Source organism: Trichoplusia ni, chromosome 3 (assembly GCF_003590095.1).
Source record: "Trichoplusia ni isolate ovarian cell line Hi5 chromosome 3, tn1, whole genome shotgun sequence".
NCBI lineage: Eukaryota > Metazoa > Arthropoda > Insecta > Lepidoptera > Noctuidae > Trichoplusia > Trichoplusia ni.
Genome location: NC_039480.1, coordinates 14594198 through 14614668, shown reverse-complemented (window position 1 = coordinate 14614668; position 20471 = coordinate 14594198). Strand labels below are relative to the sequence as shown.

Below are 20471 nucleotides of genomic sequence, written 5' to 3'. Positions count from 1 at the left end.
TGAATTCTATATTTAGGTAGGTACATACCTGCACGTGTCTTTTTTTATTTTGAATTGGTCGATAGCAATTTCATAGAACACGGCAAAAAGTTTTTTTTGGGGTCACTATCATCGTGAGTTAATGAATGAATATATTAAAGTATAATTTACAATTATTACGCTTGAAGTGATGCAACAAAGTAAAAAATAATCTTGACCGAAATTGTCTTTTTTTGGTCAAGAATAAAAGAAATGACCAAGTAGCCTGCTACCAGTTTCCCACTCGAAAACAAACCTTCCTAATTTATGTTCAATAACTAACAAAAGATGGCGGTCTCTTCTCGAGCTCCTTGAAACTAAATTCACGAATTAACACCAATTCAATATCACTGGCTGTCACACAAATTCACAAGTCGTTGTCACATTAGCCGCTAACTGGTCTGACACTCGGGCGTTACAATACAACAGCCAATAAGCGGCCGGCGTTATCACGTCACTGTATTTGCATTGCTAAATCTGGTTTCGTGATTTTGCTAATGAGAATGTGAGTTACCATGTTATTGTATTCGAAATTCAAATACGAAATTTGTTTTTAATTTTGTGTCGTTTATTTTGTAAATGAACAAGAAAGTATTTATATGGTATTTACAAAAGAATGTAGCTTTGGTTGATTTTTAAATTTATGACATTTATTTTAAATAAATGAGGTAGGTATAAAATGCTATGGTTGACTTGCTATAAAACTTAAACCATGAATACAAGGTTTGATAAAATTTACATTATCTAGGTACTACTACTAGTCTTTGGTACCTAGTCTTAAATCAATAAATTTGTACCGATGTCTACTTACTTAAAAAATGAATAATCTCAGTAATGTCGGCATCGAAAGGATCCGAAAACACATTTATTATGTAAAAATTAATTAACACAGTCGAGTTTTTTTTTATAAAATCATAGTCAAATTATAATGCTATCACAATCATGAATTAAAAAAGTTTTTACGTTTGTGTGTCTGATTCCGAAGCTAGTAGACACAAAAAGCGTTTACCAATACAAAACACCAGATTTATCAGATTCTATCGAAATAAAAATTAGCATCAAGTTTTCAGATCTCTGTTTTTACAAAGCTACATGAAATGACAAACGACACAAATTATTATTACTAGCAACATTAAATTAATGAATTTACATCTAGCAACATGAAAAAGAACTAAATTTCAAATTAAAAAAGTTTGTAGCGTCTATCAGCTTGAATAAAAATTCTCATTGCTGCTCTAAAAGATACGTATTTGGTATGTCTAAAATAAATTAAGTTATTGTCAAGCTTTTAACACAATCTTGACAGGAGCTGGCAAGATACCAATTCTACACTTAAGTAGCCAGAGAGACCATACAATTTGAAACTGTAGGATATTTGCACATACGAACGTAAATTAATAATACAACAGCTCGACTACGTCTAACTCCAAACAATGTGAATACATAAATGAACACACTGATTTGTTCGACACACGAAACAATGTTGAGTTATCAAAGGTCAACAAAGTATAACAAAGTTCGGCTAACAACGATCTATCTCTCAATTCACAACGGGGGAACAACCGCACTGTCTTTCTGTGTCTACAGTTGGAAAACTGCTCGCAGTACAATAGGAAAGTTTTCAATTAATATCACAGTTTCCGTATTTAAAAGTAGAATACAAACTTCACTAGTTAGTCCGTGAACTATATACACTCCACTACACGATTCAACTAGAAACAGTAAGTTCTGGATACGTCCGAACACTGGCTTGTGTCTTGTTGTCACCCGAAGTAGTACTGGGCGTTGGAATATCGATATAAACTCCTTGTGTTAGGGTCGGTTTCAGATTGTATTTGAACTCTTGGCAGAGTTTTGACCGCGACTCCGCGCCCTAGCGTGCCGTGCGGCATAGTTCGGAGAGGCATTTCTATAGGGAATTCGGCCACCTGTCCGTACATATTAGTGCTCACGTGTGGATACGTGTTGGGTACTGGTCGTCCGACGTACTTATTGATTTTGGGACTGAGAGCAACGCTTGTGTATTGTATGTCTTGTTTGATGCCTGAGTCGACGGCGTCGACGGGACCGGATAAACTGTTTATATTAATATCATTGTCGACTTCTGATATGCTGTCGTTGAAGCCGTTGGGGATTTCTGTTGTGGCGGACACGTCGGGACCTTTTGGTTGGTCGGTCGTCTGTTTGTTGAGTGCGCATCGGACAATGCCCAGGATAATACAGAGCAGGAGGGCTATAGAGACCCCTGCGATGATGTACACGTACATGATGTCGAATTGATCTGTGAACAAGAAAAGGAAATAAAAAATACATCCAAATCTTAGCACAAAATAACAAAATCGAACAAACAAAAAACGAGTCTAAAATAAATTAAACAATTTACGACACATAACGCCACGTTTATCAAGAAATTACAACAACCGAGAACACCGCACAATAACACTCTTAACACAAAAGCCAGCTTTAATAAACAATTAATTTATAATTAATTAATGTTTGAACGAGTACCATTGTGAGAGAATCTTAAGCCAGCATAATATTTCTAAGAGCGTTACCTCAGCATAACTCTTATCGGGTTTGTTCAGGTAATTATGCATATTCCAAATCCTACGTACAAACTTAAGGGATTTAATTACCGTTACTGATAAAGGTCGCTCGATGCGAACATAAATTGTTACAATGTGGTTTTGTGGGTGTATCTGGATTTGTATAGTGTTCTATTAATAAATGGTGTATGTTACTGGATTATATTGAGTCAGGGATACAGGTAACGAGCTGTTATGTAAAGGACGGTCAGATAGGAAAACAATGTGACTTATAAGCTTTTTACATGTTTTGGAAATGAGTAAAGTAGAGTACAGGTCTCGAACCTACGACTCCTCGCTATACGTGCTAGAATCATTTCCATCTAAGCTACCGAGTATCTGATTAGGAGTTGGAATTGATTCTTAAAAAAACAATTGACAATTAAGAAATGCCCACTTTGGAGGTAAGGCAAAACGTTTGGATTTAGTAGAAGAGTATTTTTTTTAATATGTCACAGAAAATACTTCAAAGAACTCTATTAAATAGAAATTGCTTTTCCACATCTACTTCAACATGAAATGATTAAAAGCTATAACCGCCAATAAAATAATGAATATATTATTTTAAAACATACATTTTTCAACAAAGACATTGTCTTTACTATTTAATTCAAATCAAATTAAACTAGAAAACCGCAGCAACTCTATAAAAGAAGATATAATAAGCTTGCAATTTTCAATGTTATTTCACAAAGCAGAGGTATATAACACCTGAAAATTATCTAATACCAAGTATGATTCAGAGAGATGGAAAATTACTGCATAATTGAGTAAGATACTATTGTTGCCTACAATCATTTTAGACGGTAGAATAATGATTAATGGTCTTATAATGGTTTCTGTCTGTTTGTATCCCAAGAGAATTCAAGATTACGTAAGATTTCGCCTAATGTGTATTGTATCTCGTCGTTAATAACAATGTCTTATTTAATCTGCTTATCATACGTACTATGTAAACTATTAAATCATATACAGAACAGACGGACACATAACAAACATTTGGGGAACTCAAACGTTTGTCCAACAAATTAAGCTGTAGCATATTGCGTTGTGGTAAGCACTGTGGTGAGTACCTCTTCGCAGCAATTACCTTTATTTTAAGTTCGGACTATTCCAAAGCATGCTTGCACGTTTTCGTTTAGCATTATTTTAGCTCGACTAAACTGAGAGCTACGTAAAGATTGGAACTAAACCAGTGATAAGATGAGTGCTTGCGTGCAAAGTATGAACCTCGACAAGAATGGCAAGAATAGACAGTATTAGTACAAGAAAGGTAGCTTAAGCCAACCGCATCGATGAAGACGATGTCACAAAATTTGCTTCTCAAAAAAGTTTATCTCTTTGACGCGAGTTTAATTTTTTTTACCAATTACAAATTCAAAACGCCGCTGAAGAAGTTTTCACTTCAAAATAGTATGTTCACACCAATAATCTAAATATAGGTACCATCTTTAGCTAAATGATGTCTTGGTGGTGACGCCGAAGGTTCATCTCTGTTGATGGTTGTGATGTTCAAGCTCGTCGACATAGAAGGTCTTTGAGGAGGCACTGCGGCTACCGCTGGCGCTGGAGGAACTGCTGACTCCCCCCACCATCTGTCGTTGGTTTCATCTGTAAGAAAACCTGGTTTTAAAATGTGATAAAAGGATGAACTTGTTGATAAAAGTATGCTTACGGAACGAAAAGGAATCGCAACAATAAAACGTTCATGTGGTACTTTATAATTTAGTAAGGTTTTTTGGGTTACCGATGAATTTTATCGATTGTGATTGACGGAAACGATCAATAGTTCTTTCTAAACATTTTTCTTCACACATAAATCGGTGAATGATGTCTAAGCCTTAAGTTAAGCTGTAACTTGAATTGATTATTTATATACAGTATTGAATGAACACATAACCTATTTTTGAATATAACATTTCTGTGTAGAAGGGTGAGGTCAGGGTTCAAAATAATAGATCCTAATTTAATTCAAATTCCTTTAGAGAACCTCAATCCGCTTGTAGCGACCTTCTTAAATTCTTTTGAAAGCAATATTCCAATCTATAGAAACCTTCACTTTTTAATAACAAGCAAAGAAAATCCTTGAAAAGATCGTTCAATATCCACCAATCTTGACACTGGGTCCGTAAAACACGACATTGGAACACAATTTCCCAAAGTATCTACTTTTGTTGAGTAAACCCAATATTATATTCCACTTCACAAATATAAAAGATGAACTATCTTCAAAAGGTTTTTTATTATCGACTCGGATCCTTCGAAGTAGCTTGGAGTAAATTGAGATATTGAGAAACAGTGGACGAGATTGATACGAATGAAATATAGGGATAGGACGAAGTACACAGCGAATGGGAAAGCTGAAGTGGGAGAAAAGGCTTGGAGATGCACTTAAGCATTTTACACCTTTGTCTGCTATGGTAAGCTACATAGGGCAGTTTTACTGAATTCATGTTTGGTCATTCATGGTCATGTTTAATCAAACTTAATGTTACTTTTGTGACTTTCCACTTAGACTAATACTCTAAGTTTTCCGGATACTCTGCTATTTTTTAACAATTATCAGATTTTTTCCCTACGTCACGTCTTCAGGTCAAGGTCATATAGTTGTAGACCTAATCATGGCGTTACACTATCTCGTTTTATATATGCTTTACTAAAGTTTTTGAAGGCCACATTTTCTTTACTGATATATGTATTTTCCACACCACGTTTTCAAACTAGCAAAAATCGGGCAATATCGTGTCAATATTCCAATAACTGATACAGTTCACATAAACACTTCCCAGAATTTCATAACCTGCGGAGTACCAATTTCAAAGTTACGCTGTTAGGCTGTCCGGCTTCAATCAGATGCCAGCCAGTAATTACTTTCATAGGTGTCCAAAATAGTTCCATGTATACATGAAATTGATGCAGAGAAACTAGGCGAAGTTTTATAATTGCCTGTTGCCAGTTGGACTAGTTTATTGTATTTCCAGTATTCCAGACTTTTATTTGAGTTGATGGACATTACTCAAATGTATGGACGTGATTTTTTTTGTAACAATGGCATCGGACTAAGACTTGTCATAAACATTCAAAGAATTTGATCATCGATAAAGATTGGAGAAATGTCGGTTACCTTCAAGGTTTAGAGTCTATTGGATTTCTGCTTAAGATAAAACTTTTGAAGATGAATAAAACATCGATTTTGGTAAAGTGTAAAGGTTTCGCTTAACGTCACCTAAAAATTAGTACATTAGGTTTCAAAAGAAGCAAAAGTTTTTATGTAGCCCAATAGAATTAATTCGAAAAGTAACAAAGTAGATGCTAATAAAAACAAACACACAAAGAAACAGTAAGAAAATATATTTCTAAATAAAAACACTTCTGAATTGTATATAAGACGAACCTTTACGAAGTATTCAATTTACCGTGACAATAATAGCTTGTTGTTTGTGCTTTCTAATCATCGTACTAGTTGTGCCAGTTTGGAAGCAAAACAGACGCCAGTAATATTCCAACATTGAATCACTAACGGCATGTCGGCATAGCCCTAAGCTCCCACAGCCGGAAAATTCCGCTGGTATCACAGAATGAAAGTTCAAGATGTTATACAATTGCTTTCAACTACTTTGTTCCTCAGAAGTTTTCTTGTAAGACCAAACTTAATAAACGTCTATTGAAGATAGCAAGTGGAACATTTCAATGAAGGAAGAAAAGCAATTGCCTTCCGCATTAAGTTAAACTCAAAACGCCGCACCTTGAAGAGTTACTTGTAATTTTAAAGACGATATTAAAATTTCCTTTTTGATCTGAATGTAGGAGAAAATAGAAAGACGAGGAATTTTATGATGTTGTTACTTGCAATCTTGTGGGAACAGAACAAACTGGGGATGATGAACGCAAGGATAAAATGAATATAACAAACGTTGGCGAAATAGCTTTCGAGCTGATTGGCCGATCTAAGAGCTTAAGCCGAGTCCGTCTGATTGTTTCAGACACATTGAGATCGATCCAGACAAAATACCAAGAAGGATCTAACTGTACTGATCGGGATTAAATATATCCCTACTTTACGTTATTTGGGCTAGACCTTAATTGCTATCTTATATCTTTTATAAGGTGACATTGATGTTAAGATGGTCTTGAAAACTTACACCTACGAATATATTTGGTTAATTTTAATATTACGTACTAAACCAAAATAAAGACAAGCAAAAATCGCAATGCTGTATATAATAAGGGTCATAAATAAACAGTTCAACTGCATAAAAAAAAGATTACAAAATCCACAGAAAATTGCAAAATAATTTACTGAAACCCGTCTCGCTTTTTACAGAAATGTACGGAGCACATTACTAATAGGTTTAGAATATGAGTCGTCACGACCGCTTCCGTCTCAAGAAAACCTTTTATCCTGTAATCCGTTTTCACACTGACAAAGCAAAGAACCGTCCTGTCACGGATCCAAACAAATCCTCACAGATTGCACGAGTCCAAATTAAGAGAGGATTAAGCAAATTTCTTCGTTTGTGTCTCATTTCATACACTTTGAATGGGAGATAATACATTTAAGGCTGATTCTGATTGTAATCGTGTTGTGCTTGTCAAGTTTTTTTATTAGGTTTTAGCTAACAATTTGTCTTGAATAAAGAAATAGGGGATTAAGAGTGACAGTGATTGACAGACGGCGTCTGTTCCCCAAACGTTGTTGAATTGACTTTTCTAGGATTTACAGCGTGAATGGAACATTTTTCTTTTAATTTTGTGTTTCATTACAATACGCAATATGAAAATTGAGGCATTATTAACAATTACCGAAATGGACAGTTATAAAGTAAAAACAAGAAACACCTTCCAAGGTTTTATTTTTAAGAGTCCAAGACCGAGGGATACAAAGGCAACTCTATTACTGAAGGGCCACTATCTGTCCGCCTGTCACCAGGCTGTATCTCATGACATGAACTGTGGTAGCTAGAGGATTTCAAATATTAAGATGCTTCTGACAATCATAAAATTTGGTCTTGAATGTTGCAAAATTAGATTTATTTGACCAATTTTGTTTGCTAATTAAATGCCCTCTATCCTTCTTACCTTTAATACGCTGTGCAAAATCTCTATAGTCTCACTCGTATGACCAATTTTATTAGTTTACAAATATCCAACCTAGTTAAAAAAAACAAATCTAAAAATAAGAATACACAGTAGATACTAGAACGGCAATGAGGTATGTATCGCTAAACGTCTTGAGTTTTAAAGAATCCTTGAAGTATTTCAGAGTGCACCTGTGTAGTAATAGTAATGAGAAAGTCAGAAGAGGGCTGAATGCTCGGGAAACTAGCATGTTAGAACATTAATACTTTAACATCATTATCGTACTAGCTTTTTACAAGTTCCTGTTTTATATTTATTTACATTTAAAATAATCTCAGATTTGTCTCAGATTATTTAATACTTTGTAACTTTACGCCCTCTAAGTAATTTATTAGATAATCTGCCTCTAGTATCGTCAGGTTACCTTTTTAAAATATTGATCAATAATGATGTCTTATAAAAAAACAACTCAAGTGCAAGTGCGATATATCGCACAAATTATTAGGAAATAAAAAACAAATTTGTAAAAATGGTCTCCCATCATATTTACGATCGCACTAACGGTTTACTTTACAAATTTTATATTAAAAATAAGTTATCGGAAAAAATATTCAGCTGTCTAGCTATCACGGGTCATGTGACCCGTGACAGACGAATGGACACGATGTCTTTAAGTAGAGTTTAATTTTAACATTTTTGGTAGTGGACCCTAAAAATCATTGATACGGGTTTTTAAACATATCAATGCTAAAAACGTTATTTATTTACATGTTATAATATAGCTCGCATGACTACACGTTTTCGTCACACCCTTTATTGGATTTGCCAAAGGAAGCTTCCCTTAAGCTGATGTTTACTTTCCTCGAGGTCATCAAACTTAATAAATTATTCATATTATGTTCACGAACGTTCTGTATCTTCTCTGAGTATTAAAAACAAACTTTGTAAATGTATATTGATGGTGTGAGGTAAAGAAAAGCATCTAAATCTTAGTTTTAAGAATTAGGCAAAGAATGTTAAAATTCGGCGAAGAAGTTATTGAAAAATATTTATAGATATTCACACTTTTTTTATTTTAATTTTCGTTTAGTACTATGCGAAATTATAGTTTACTAGCTGTTGCACGCGACTTCGTCCGCGTGGTTAGAAGATATAAGTTATGATTTATACCAGCCCTGCTTTTTCAACATTTTTCATTATATATAGCCTAAAACCTTCCTCGATGAATGGTCTATTTAACACAGAAAGAATTTTTCAATTTGAACCAGTAGTTCCTGAGATTAGCGTATTCAAACAAACAAACTCTTCAGCTTTATATATTAGTATAGATTCAAATGAACCGTCACTTTTTAAAAGATATAATTAGAAATTTCCATTTGTTGTACGAGAAAAATACACTGAACTATGTTATCAGTAAATAAACTTCAATATAAAGCCAATATATTCCTTTATAAATACCTTCACTTAACCTAGAAGCCACGTATCTCAGTTTCTGGCACTATACCTAAGTTCGGGAGATTTAAACTTAAAACCCGAACAACAAAAGCACATGACAGCCGAAATTTATACTCAGCCCAAGATTAACCAAAATTGTGGATAATCCGAACAGAGTTATGGCACCTTTATAGGCAAGCTATAAACTTGCATACTTACGTATTCAAGAGATTGTAAATCAAGTTTAATTTTAATTTAGCATTAGGCTTTCAATTTGACAGCGCTTTAGATACGAGTACGTTAGTATATTTGATGTAGGTTGTATGAAATTTTTTGCTTGCTTAATAATCGACCGTATTAATCCTGCTTTATGATGATTTTTTTTCTTGGAGTTATTTAAAAAAGCGACTACGAAATTTGATGCTTGTATTGCGGGAGATTGCACAAACGTTCAGGACACAGACGCATGCTAAACAAAATTAAAAATTTACTTTATTTATTGCTAAATTTCTATATGTAACAGACTTTTCGTTAACTTATACGTGTATTTTAATTTCAAATCAAATTAATTGTACGTTACATACAAGTATCTTTTTCTAATCCAAGTTTAGGGAATCCATGATGATCGTCATTTGTTTAAGTGGTGTGCATGAAGGGTTTATTGTGGCGTAATTATTTTGATGGCTACTATAAGGGCGTGATTTCCGATGTGGTTTGTGGTACACGGATCGATGGCCGAGCAAATAGTTTCAATAGTAATTACCATGTATAGCTTGATTGGGATTAGTGTTTACGTATATATCGGGCATGTAAATTTATGACGGGACATATTCACGCGTTCGTATTAAAATGCCTCGAATGGGCATTATAAGGCAGTATTTATTCAGACTGAAAAGGTTACTGAAAAAATTGCAAACAAGAAAGTGGGAAAAACGTGGGAAAAATGGTTTTGTTTGATTTGGCAAAGCTATGTTGCTATGTTGCTAAACAAACAACTTAAAGTCATATTTTTGTAGTCACAATTTTCTTTTGTATCTCATGACATCGTGCAGGTTACAAAGAAGATTAAACAGTAAAATTCTGTGATAAGAACACTTTAAGACTACGAGTAAAAAATGCAGAACAAAATTTAAGGCAATGCACTTTCGACCTTAATCATCAAACTGTAAGTTGCAATATTGAGTAAATTATTTTTTTTTGTAGATAGCAGATAGGTACTCGAATCACTTAGCTACTGTTACCTATTTTTATCTTTTTAAAACAGCTTCCATTCCAAGCACTGGCGTCTGGCTTAACAGGTTAAAAAAAATAAAAAGCACTTACCAACATCATCGTGTTCAAGATCGGACACGTCGTGAGCAACTTCGTCCTCCTCAGGAGCACTCTCATACCTCTCCTTTAACACCGTACGTGGAACTACAACAAAAAAAACACCTTATCAAGAACTTAATACAGTGCATTTTTAAACAGAAGAACAGTTTTAGTACGTACTCGAAAAAAAAAACACTTTATGAACAGCTTAATAGAGTGCATTTTCAAATGAAGTGGTTTAGTAGGCACTCATTAAGGGGATGTTAATTTTAGATTTTTAGGGTGCTTCGCTTGAGTATTTTTGTTTTTCAAGTGCGGTACATTTTGTTTAGAAGCGGTTTCGGGAGTACGTGACCCGTTATCGTCTATTTTATTTTTTACTATATCCCCGCCATTTTACTGTTTCAAAGACTTTTATTTTAGACTTTTATTGAGTTTGGAAGAGGGTGGGTGACAGCTTTATTTTCGTTTGTGTTAGCCGATTTATAAAATATACGGTAGTTGTCGGAGGAAATATTTGCATAGATAAATCGGTGAACGGAGATTGTATTCAGGATTTGCGTGAAAAAAGAGCTTCGGTTTTTAAAATGCGGGCACTCGATTAGAGATTTATTCTATTGAACATTTCATTCAAAAAAGGTTGAATTAAATAAGAACCATAACGACTCTTTTGAATAGAACATGCTACAGCAAAAATTCCTTGTTTTTCCCCTGTCTTCTCTATGAACATAAAATTAATGAACAAGGATCCCTCAATCTTCTCAGAACTTCGACCCAAGGCCATCTGACGGCCGATATTAATTATTCTGACCTAATCTGCGGACACACCATCCAATTTAAAAGACAAATGTGTACTAAGAAAATCATAACGACATCGTTAATAATGAAACTATGTAATACGAGCCCTTGGTTTCTGGACTGAAAATATTTGTCTAGTCTTTACAATGCCCACATTGTAATATAGATATACAGACAATAAATATTATACAGACAAAGACACACAATTTTACCTTAAATGAGCTGTCATCCCTAGAAAAATTCCCAAAAAAAATGTCCTATGCCACTATGAACAAATATATTTTTAACCGGTTTTTGATGTGGCAAAATAGCCGAATATAGTTTAGATTAGAAAGATATATTCTTTGACAACAAAAAATATCAGTTGACCAAATTGGCGTTTCTTTAAAAAAAATATTTCGCGCACTAAGTAATTTAATCCTTGTGCCGCAGGGTGTTTTCACAAACATTCAAATAGGGGCACAAGGCCAGAGGACAGACCAAGGGATCGAACCCAGCCCAATACTCCGTGAAATCAAAATATGGTATTATTATTAAGCGAAGTTAATAACAATACCAGTCTTGTAATGTGCAACGGATTCATCCCACACAGAGGATTGAACGTTGATCACCACGGTTGCTCATTGCGGCTTGGCGATTAAGGTAACTATTGTAATAATACCTTAACACTATTAGATACAACCTTAAGCCTAATACATGCATCGGTGTAAGATATAAGCCGTCGAATCGAATCTGATCACAGGGATTGGTCAAATGGATTCTCGATACAGCGTTTCTGTACATGAGAGGGTTAAGAGGGGATCAGTACTTCGATTAGCTAAATTGCCAATGGAGTCTTCTGGTACAATCAGCAACAGCGGAAATGATCACCGTCAGATTTAGAAGACATTTGAACAAGAGGAGCAGAGGTTTAGTAGTGAGCCATGATACATGAAATATGCTAAATCAATTCTGAACACTAATTATTAACGTAGATCATATATAGTAGTCTCTTCCTCCACTTTCATATCTGACCGTACCATGCTCGTCCATAAGCTGTACGGTAAATCTGATAATTTAATTAAAGCTGAACAGCGTTTACCGAGGAAGGCATGTGTAGAGCTTTTCAGCTCAAGCGAAACGGAGTGTTCGTATAAATTGAGAATCAAACTTTATATGAGCTCAAGCATCTATAAAAAAAAACACAAAGTTAGACAGCACATTATTTATTATGTGTCATTAAGAATCATTCTAATCGCTTTCTCCACTAAGGAGGTTTTTGTTCTAGAGATTCCCAAGCTTTTTCAAAAAAGGCTACAAGGAGCTGCAGTAGTTCCTGATAGCATCTTACAGTACTTTTTTTCCAATTAGACGCGGTCGTTTCGTGTCTATTCTGCGCATACGTCATGCGCAGAATAGACACGAAACGACCGCGACGCTTCGCCTGCGCTTGTGAGGCCTTGTTGCAATGTTTGATTTGCTAATCGTACTCATTCAGAAGAGTTAAAAGGAAGGGAGTCGTTTCTTTAGGAAGATATATCTACTGTAAAAATTTACTCACACTTGGGTGACTAAAATGAACAAAGTGGGACTTTTACTAAAATTGAGAAAATGAATGTTGCTTTGATACAATTAAGTGTTAATTAGGAGGCAAATAATTAGCGATAATTAAACCAATGGTAAGTATTATAAGATAGGCGTAACGTTTCCTCATATTTAATAGGTGTATAAATATCAAATCAAAGGAGTAAAGGTTCAAGTTTCCGGAACATCAATTAATCAATATGAGAAAACTTTATTCGAAATATTCATTGATGATTTATTATTGTCTCTCAAAGATTAAATTATAATTAATTCTATCTATATTTCTGGTATATTTCAGTAGCATAAAAGGTAGCTAATCTATATTCTATATATAAAGCTGAAGAGTTTGTTTGTTTGTTTGTTTGAACGCGCTAAACTCAGGAACTACTGGTCCAAATTGAAAAATTATTTTTGTGTTGAATAGATCATTCATCGAGGAAGGCTTTAGGCTAAACCATCATGCAGCGACTAATAGAAGCTAAGGAAATTACAATGGAAAATGTGAAAAAAAATGGGCAGGTATACCTAAATCATAAATTATATCTTCTACCCACGGGGACGAAGTCGCGGGCAACAGCTAGTTGAGAATATTATGTACCTACATTTAACCTTTTGCAAAACTTCAAGCATATAATTGTCATTTAGCAGCAAAGCATCATCCTCAAAAACATTTTTCCGTAAACTGGATCATGGCACCTATTATAATTTTATCCATATGAAAAAAATATGTACTCAGGAATACTTTTCTAGACTTTAAAACACAATGATTACAATGATGTCCTATGCAAATACAACAAATGCATACTACAAAGCCCTAGTTATTCAACAAGAGTATAATAGTAGTTAAAGGTCAAGTTTAGTTAGGTTCATTCCCAGGAATAACGGTCTTATCCTAATTATATAAACCCAACATGTGTATCTAGACCAGAGTTTCGAAATTCTACCTTAATCCTTTGTAATAATGATTAAATTACAGTAAAAACCACTTTCCTAAGTACATAAGTAGCTATAAAATATTTAAATTACAATTAGTTGCTTAAGGGGAAGTTCTAGGAACGTAGGTCTTAAGGGTGGGGTTCGATTTCATAGAATTGTTCTTGAATTATATATTGACGTCTTTGAGCGCGTTTTGATACTTTGTACTGATTCTTAACAGTTAAATATGATTCCTTTGAGTCAGGCGGTATAGAATTCGTAGTTCTAATATTTTGAGTAAAATCTGCTGTTGCTAAGTTGAAATCAATATATAGGTAATATTTTTGATTGATTTATGTACCCATAAGTTTACATAGGACACTTCATTAAAGGTAGTAGTAACATATATAAGTAGTTCTTATTTCTAAAAATTAATTCTATTAGCAGAAATTAATGTCACAATTAATTAAATTGCATTCCAATACCTTAAAAAAGTGCATTAACAGATTTTCCACTTTAATAGTTATTTTTTCAGAGCTTATGTTTAAGGTAGATACTTCATCATCATCATCATCATCCACAGCCTTTATCCTCCCACTGCTGGGCATAGACCTCCCCTTTCTCGTGCCAATTTCTACGGTCCTGATAGATACTTGCATTCTCAATATTAAAATCTATATCATAATTACTCTAGTCTATATGACTCGACTTTCGTTGCGTTTGTAGTGGTTATTCGTGGTAATTTCTAAATCTGATATTTTTATTTTTTATTTTATTTTATTAGGGAAACAAACAGATATTATATATAAACAATTACAATCATAATAAACTACACATAATCCAAAACAGTTTCCACACTTAAACAATACATTCGCGCTAAGAATGTTAAACAGGTATGAAAAAGAGGAGAAAAACAATATTTCAGTATCAAAAATAAATAAAAATAAAATTCTTCCTTGCATCAAACTAAAATGTTGAAGTTAAAAAAATCTCAAATACTGATGGGAACCAAACAATCGTGAATGACTCTTTCAAATTTAGGAAACGAAATTTCCGTGTATACTACGTGCGACACGACGGATCTATCCTTCAAAGTGCCCTAATTCCTGGAAATTATAACAATACCTTTCTGAGAACCTGTTATATTCCCTATGAGAATTACAGATACAGATAATTGAATATAGAGCACAAACAAGATTTTAAGAATTTTGAACTTTATTCTAAGGTCACAAAATACATTATTCTGTGACTTTGTGCAATTTGAATATTACAAAAATAAGCTTAGCACAATAATATCGATTGGACTCCCCATCCACAGCGCATTGGTCTTCACTTGGCGACTGAGCCAAATAGGTCGTCAAAGAAAGTTCTCAACGTAAAAAATGTATTGATCTCAAGTTCCCGCAGACCATTGTACTCCTATACAATTAATATTCTATTTCGGAGCCTTTTGCTGACAGTACCCCGCGGTAGCTACATGATGAATTTTAGCATTGCTACACAACTACGAAATGCGAGGGACATTGCCATGCGGTTGAAATTAAGTCAGTAAGAGTCTGACATTACCGGCTTCCCCCTAGAAAGTTGGTGTAAATGGGGATATTCACGAACAAAAAAAAACCTACTTCAACTATATACTGGCACTTTAAACATCAACCAAAAAGGTAGCACCCCGTATTTCCCATCCTTTACCACTACCTAAGCGCTTTAGCCATAAATAATAAACAGCGCAACAAAGTCCTTAGCAACAAAAGCTTTCCCTCATTCTCCAAAAAAGCAAATCTAATAAACGCAAGGAATGTCTAAAATACACGAACAGTCGTAAGCAAACGAGACTTTCTTAATCACATTACAACATGCATCTAGAATTAGCGCTTGCAATACTTGTCTCACAACCCCGTAATAAAAGCTTGCATGAGCAAACAAAGTAGTGTCTGAATTTATTTGAGAATAGCCAGCGAGAGTCGCTTGAGCAAAGGAATGTTCCCTTAAATATCCCTCACTATTTAGAACTAAGCTTCGGTCCATAAATTGCTTTTACTGTGGCTTTTTATTCAATTAAAGTTAACTTAAATACGTTTTATTGTTCTACTTAATTGCTGAATTTAGCGGTTCGGCTGGAAACCGATTGATGTAAGCGTTGTTAAGTATTATCAATTTTATGTAAGTTTAAGGTTTTGTATTCAACATATGACAGTATTACTCAAGCTCCGCTGCCTGATTCTCCGTCAGCAGGTCGTTACTGATGTTGTATTTCTATTGCCACTGTTTATCAAGTAGTTTACAATTAGTACCAAGTTGCAAGTGGACCAATTTTGAATTGCATTTGTTTTTCTTTTCCTATATATGCACGGAGCCCTCATTTTTACTCACACTAAACCAGATTTTTTCAATTTTCGTTTTTATAATAATATTAATCCTTTTTTTTATTAAACGTCGCCTCGTTATTTAATTGACGTCTGACATAATTTTCACCAGGAATTATGCATCTTATCTTACTATAGTATATAGAAAAAGATATGGTTTATAAAATAACATCCTCTTTATCATCTCACTGTTTTACGATTACCTACAACTGAACCTCATATATGCTTCATAAGAATTAAATTAAACCAATTATATACAAAGTTAGTAACTTATGAAGCAGAGTGGCCGAATATATGGGCAATTAAGTGTCGCAGCCACCTGCATTATTGTACGAGCTGCATTTCGTACACAAAGTTTAACTTAGTAGTTCGGTAGACTATTAATTACATTTGCAGGACTGGTCCTATGATACGGAGTTCAAAGACCTTGTTGCTAACTTGCCGTAACTAAAATGAAGGGAAAATTTGTCTCTTTTTTGCTAAATTTTCTTTTTTTTTATTAAGTATTTTCGGAGACTTACGTTATTTTCTTGTAGCACAAAGAAAATAACGCAAATAATGAAGTAAGCTAAATGCCATCAAAATTCTTTTTTCATACAATTTTAAATCAGCGTATACTTAATTAAAGTAATAATAAAAACAATAGAAAAAAAGAAAAATTTTAAGTACCGCCATGGCCATTTTTGTCACATCCTATACGTAACCAACAAAAACAACCCAGTTTCATTACAAAGTAAACAAATACAAAAACAATGGCAACAAGACCGTTGCACGTCATGATAAAAGGACTCTTATTTAAGCACCACTGAAAGGCATCACTATTCTAGCAGACAATAAAACAGAGATAGAAGAAGTTCCAAATGTAAGACGCTTCGCATTTTTATGTCTCGGATTTATTACGGACAAAACGAGTCGAGTAATAACTGGAAGAGCTTCAGGCAAATAACTCAATCCAGAGAAACGGTATAACTGGACTCGCTTGCCAATGGATCAGAATGTCAACGATGCCAAAAATATGGAATATTTTGCTATATACAGCAATTTAGTGCATACATTTAAATATTGGTCCTTATTTTTCAAAATATTAACATTATTCAAATGTTGGTTTTGTATGCTTACACTAAAAATGAAACTGAAGTGTTAAACGGAAACAGTGCTTTTAAAATATTTCTCTTAATCCGTACTGTAAAATTTTTGGGAAATCTGTATTTACAATTTGAAATATCACAAACTTTGACCGGTCGTTTCTATGAAAAGTTGTTGAATTAAAATCATGGATTACAGTTGAGATAGTTTAAGTATTATTTATTTAATTGGTTATTATTAAATTAGATTTTTATATGATTTTTTTTCATTTAATGTTTTTTTCTGGCTTTTTTAAAGCCAAATCCAAGCTTCAGCAGAAAATGCATTAAGAAATAACACAACAAAAAAAATTAAAGCGAGTGAAGTTTAAACGAAAATTTTATTCCAAATGCGACACACAAACGTGTAAACACTATATTCACACCGTTCTTCTAGGAAAATTCCATCAAAAGGTATTTCCATCTATTTCTCATACCATATGTAAGCAAAAGATAGCAATGCTTTAAATTTCGGAAAACTTGAACAACAGAATCAGGCCTATTGTATTATTAATTCTATTTTGATTTCACGAAACACCCATATTATGTACCGAATACGGGAGTTTACTTGTAAACATAATTGATAAAGACTTAAGTTTTCATAATTAACACAATTATGTATTTTGTATCGTGCAAGAAATTGACATTAATGGTATGATTTTAAGTAATTGAAAAGTGAAAATTAGTGAATAGATATACCTACGAAAGAGAAAATACCTTAAATGTTTTAAAGGTCAAAGTTTCGGAGCAATTGACGTAACGTTTACCTTATTTAACTTTTGAAATGTTTCTCTACAAATCTGAAGTAGGAATAACCTTCTATTTTCGTTATTTATTATGTATTTGTCTGCGTACTTTAACGCTGAATTTGGAAAGGCTGAAACATGTACCTAATTTTAGATTTTATTCCTTTCCTTAGTATCCCTAACTAGGGAAAGCGATTTTGAGAATGTTAGTATTTATGAGCCCTTAAACGAATTTCATTAGGCCTATAAAGTTCTAGGATTTTCTGGTTCTGATCAGGCACAAGCAAAATTAGTCGTCTCGATTCGTACACATTAGCCTTTTACGATGAAAGCTGGCATTTCTCTTGCCTGTAGGTATTTCTGCTTAGCTGATTTTTATTTATACGCCCGAAAACAAGGCACTGTCTAAGTAAGGGGTCATAAACACTTTATGATATAATTACTCAAAAAGTGAAGACGGGAAATGATTTCATATTTTATGTATTTACAAGGTCATATTGAGTCACTTTAAAAATTTTCACAAAAGACAGTCCTTGATGACTAAACTTCCTTTTTGTAGAACATACCAAAATAATCTCGATTCATAAGAACATTTGTATTTCGGAGCAATCAGTGAATTTTTGTTGAAGCGATTCTTCCTCGGTTTCCGCAGCCAAATGCAATAGAGTTCGGAGAAAATATGTAGATGTATGCTAACCATATATTCTTATGCGTGGTCACTGGTTTAGTAAGCTGTGGTATCATCCAAATTGAATGTATGTCGTTGTTTTATATAGCTCGCCTTTTGTTTTATTTGAGATGAGACGGAAGTCATTTAGTCAGAATCCAGAGGGATGCTTTTTTCAAGTCTTCGAAAGGTTCAGACAATCTATAATCAATTTTGAAGTATAATAAAAATAAATGTAAAGACGTTTAAATATTATTTTGTTTCCCGTTAGAGATACAAAAGATTGAAATAACTGAAAATGAAAATTGTACTCCTACCAAATTACCAGATACCCATGATTTTTACGGTCCCCTACCCAAGGGGTAAAACTAGATCCCTATTTCTGAAGATCCTAAATGTCTAAATGTTCCTGCAGACTGTATCTCATGAACGATAGTCGCTAGAAGTTAAAACTTCCATACCTCTTAACATCCAGTACGGAACCTTCAGAGTCGCGGTTCTGGCTTTCACTTGACCATTTTCTCTTTTATATAGACTGAAACCGCCAATAAATATACGTAGTTAACTTATTATATCATCGGTTATGTCATCCTTATCTTTCAAATTTTTATCTGTTCACCGATCGAGCAATGAAAATATAAATGGAAGTAAACCACTAAATAGACACATCAAATACCAAAGCGTTTGAAGTCAACTTCAGTAGGATTTTATTTCGCCATTATACCTATGTTTTCACATACCCCAGTTAGTTTGAGATTTTCTACTTCTCCTGGTAAAAGGGAAAATGGGAACTGTATTATCGGCTTAACATACCGGAAAGTCGTAAAAATGACTGAAATAAAAAAGTTACCCTAACTTCACCGATCTCTTTGGTAGTAACTAATGCTATTTGGGATTATCTTGAAATAATGATGCGAATTTTCTCACATATTTTACGGGGTTTTCGTAGTGTTAGGTGTATTTTTATGCTTATATGGGGATAGGTCTTTTTGAGTTTTAACAACTGAAATAGAACGCAGTATAGGCGTTAATAAAGTATCTTAGATAAATATATTTTTGTAGATTACCTATATAATTATCTTGGGATATTTTAGGCACATTTTTACACAATCGTTTGCAAAATCTTGGGACAAAGTAACGTGTTACATATCTTTATAACAACCTATCCGTATAACAAACTGAACTAAGGCAAGTAGCTTCCAAGGAAAAAAAAACAAAACACGATCCTACAAGGGCACTTTTGATAGAATCATCCAAACCCTTCAACAAAAATGTCAGTAAGCTGACACGATAATAAAGATTATGAAATAAAGCCCTCTTGCGTTAATATGTAAGTCAATTTAAGGATGGAAATTCTTGAGATTCAAGATTTTTCCCGCTTACCAAGAAATTTTCAAGAAAAACCATTGTCAGTGTCGAAGCGAGACGCCAATACGCGCTATGTATGTACCTCTCGCTCCTGTAACCCACAGCAGTCTCGTATTGGGATTTCGTAGTACAGGTGTGGCAAAAAACGGTGATTGAAAATTGTGAAGTATCTTCGCACCTGTGACTCGATGTCTCGAATATTTTATGAGGCGGAAATGAGGTAAGTGTGTCCTTTGGGGAAGCATTATAAATTTCAGTAATTCGTTGATCTTGAGTGTGGAACGTAGCTTTATTGAAGAGCAGGTATTTAAGCTTCGTGAGCATACAATCTTTAAAGAATTTCGTTATTTAATCTTCGATGAACCTCTTTATAACTGATTCAAAAAAGTTAAGCCCTAAACTTGACTATTTTCATGATAAATATTTCAGGGAAAATGAATTTTAGCTAAACTGAATTCAAATTGTTTGCGTAGCGGATTAAATACTTTACAATGGTT

At 33.9% G+C, this 20471-nt stretch overlaps 1 protein-coding gene across 1 annotated transcript in view; it reads right to left on the bottom strand.

Moving 5' to 3' along the window:
* Positions 1 to 1133: 1133 nt before the first annotated feature.
* The window catches only part of LOC113492061, a 74482-nt gene continuing 55144 nt past the window's right edge, over positions 1134 to 20471 (bottom strand). Inside the window, exons 7-9 of the mRNA XM_026869346.1 lie at positions 10440 to 10532; positions 4050 to 4214; positions 1134 to 2299 (exon numbers count right to left, since the gene is read on the bottom strand). Coding sequence (XP_026725147.1) covers positions 1782 to 2299; positions 4050 to 4214; positions 10440 to 10532 — 776 coding nt within the window. The 3' untranslated portion in view covers positions 1134 to 1781. The remainder of the gene's footprint in view (positions 2300 to 4049; positions 4215 to 10439; positions 10533 to 20471) is intronic.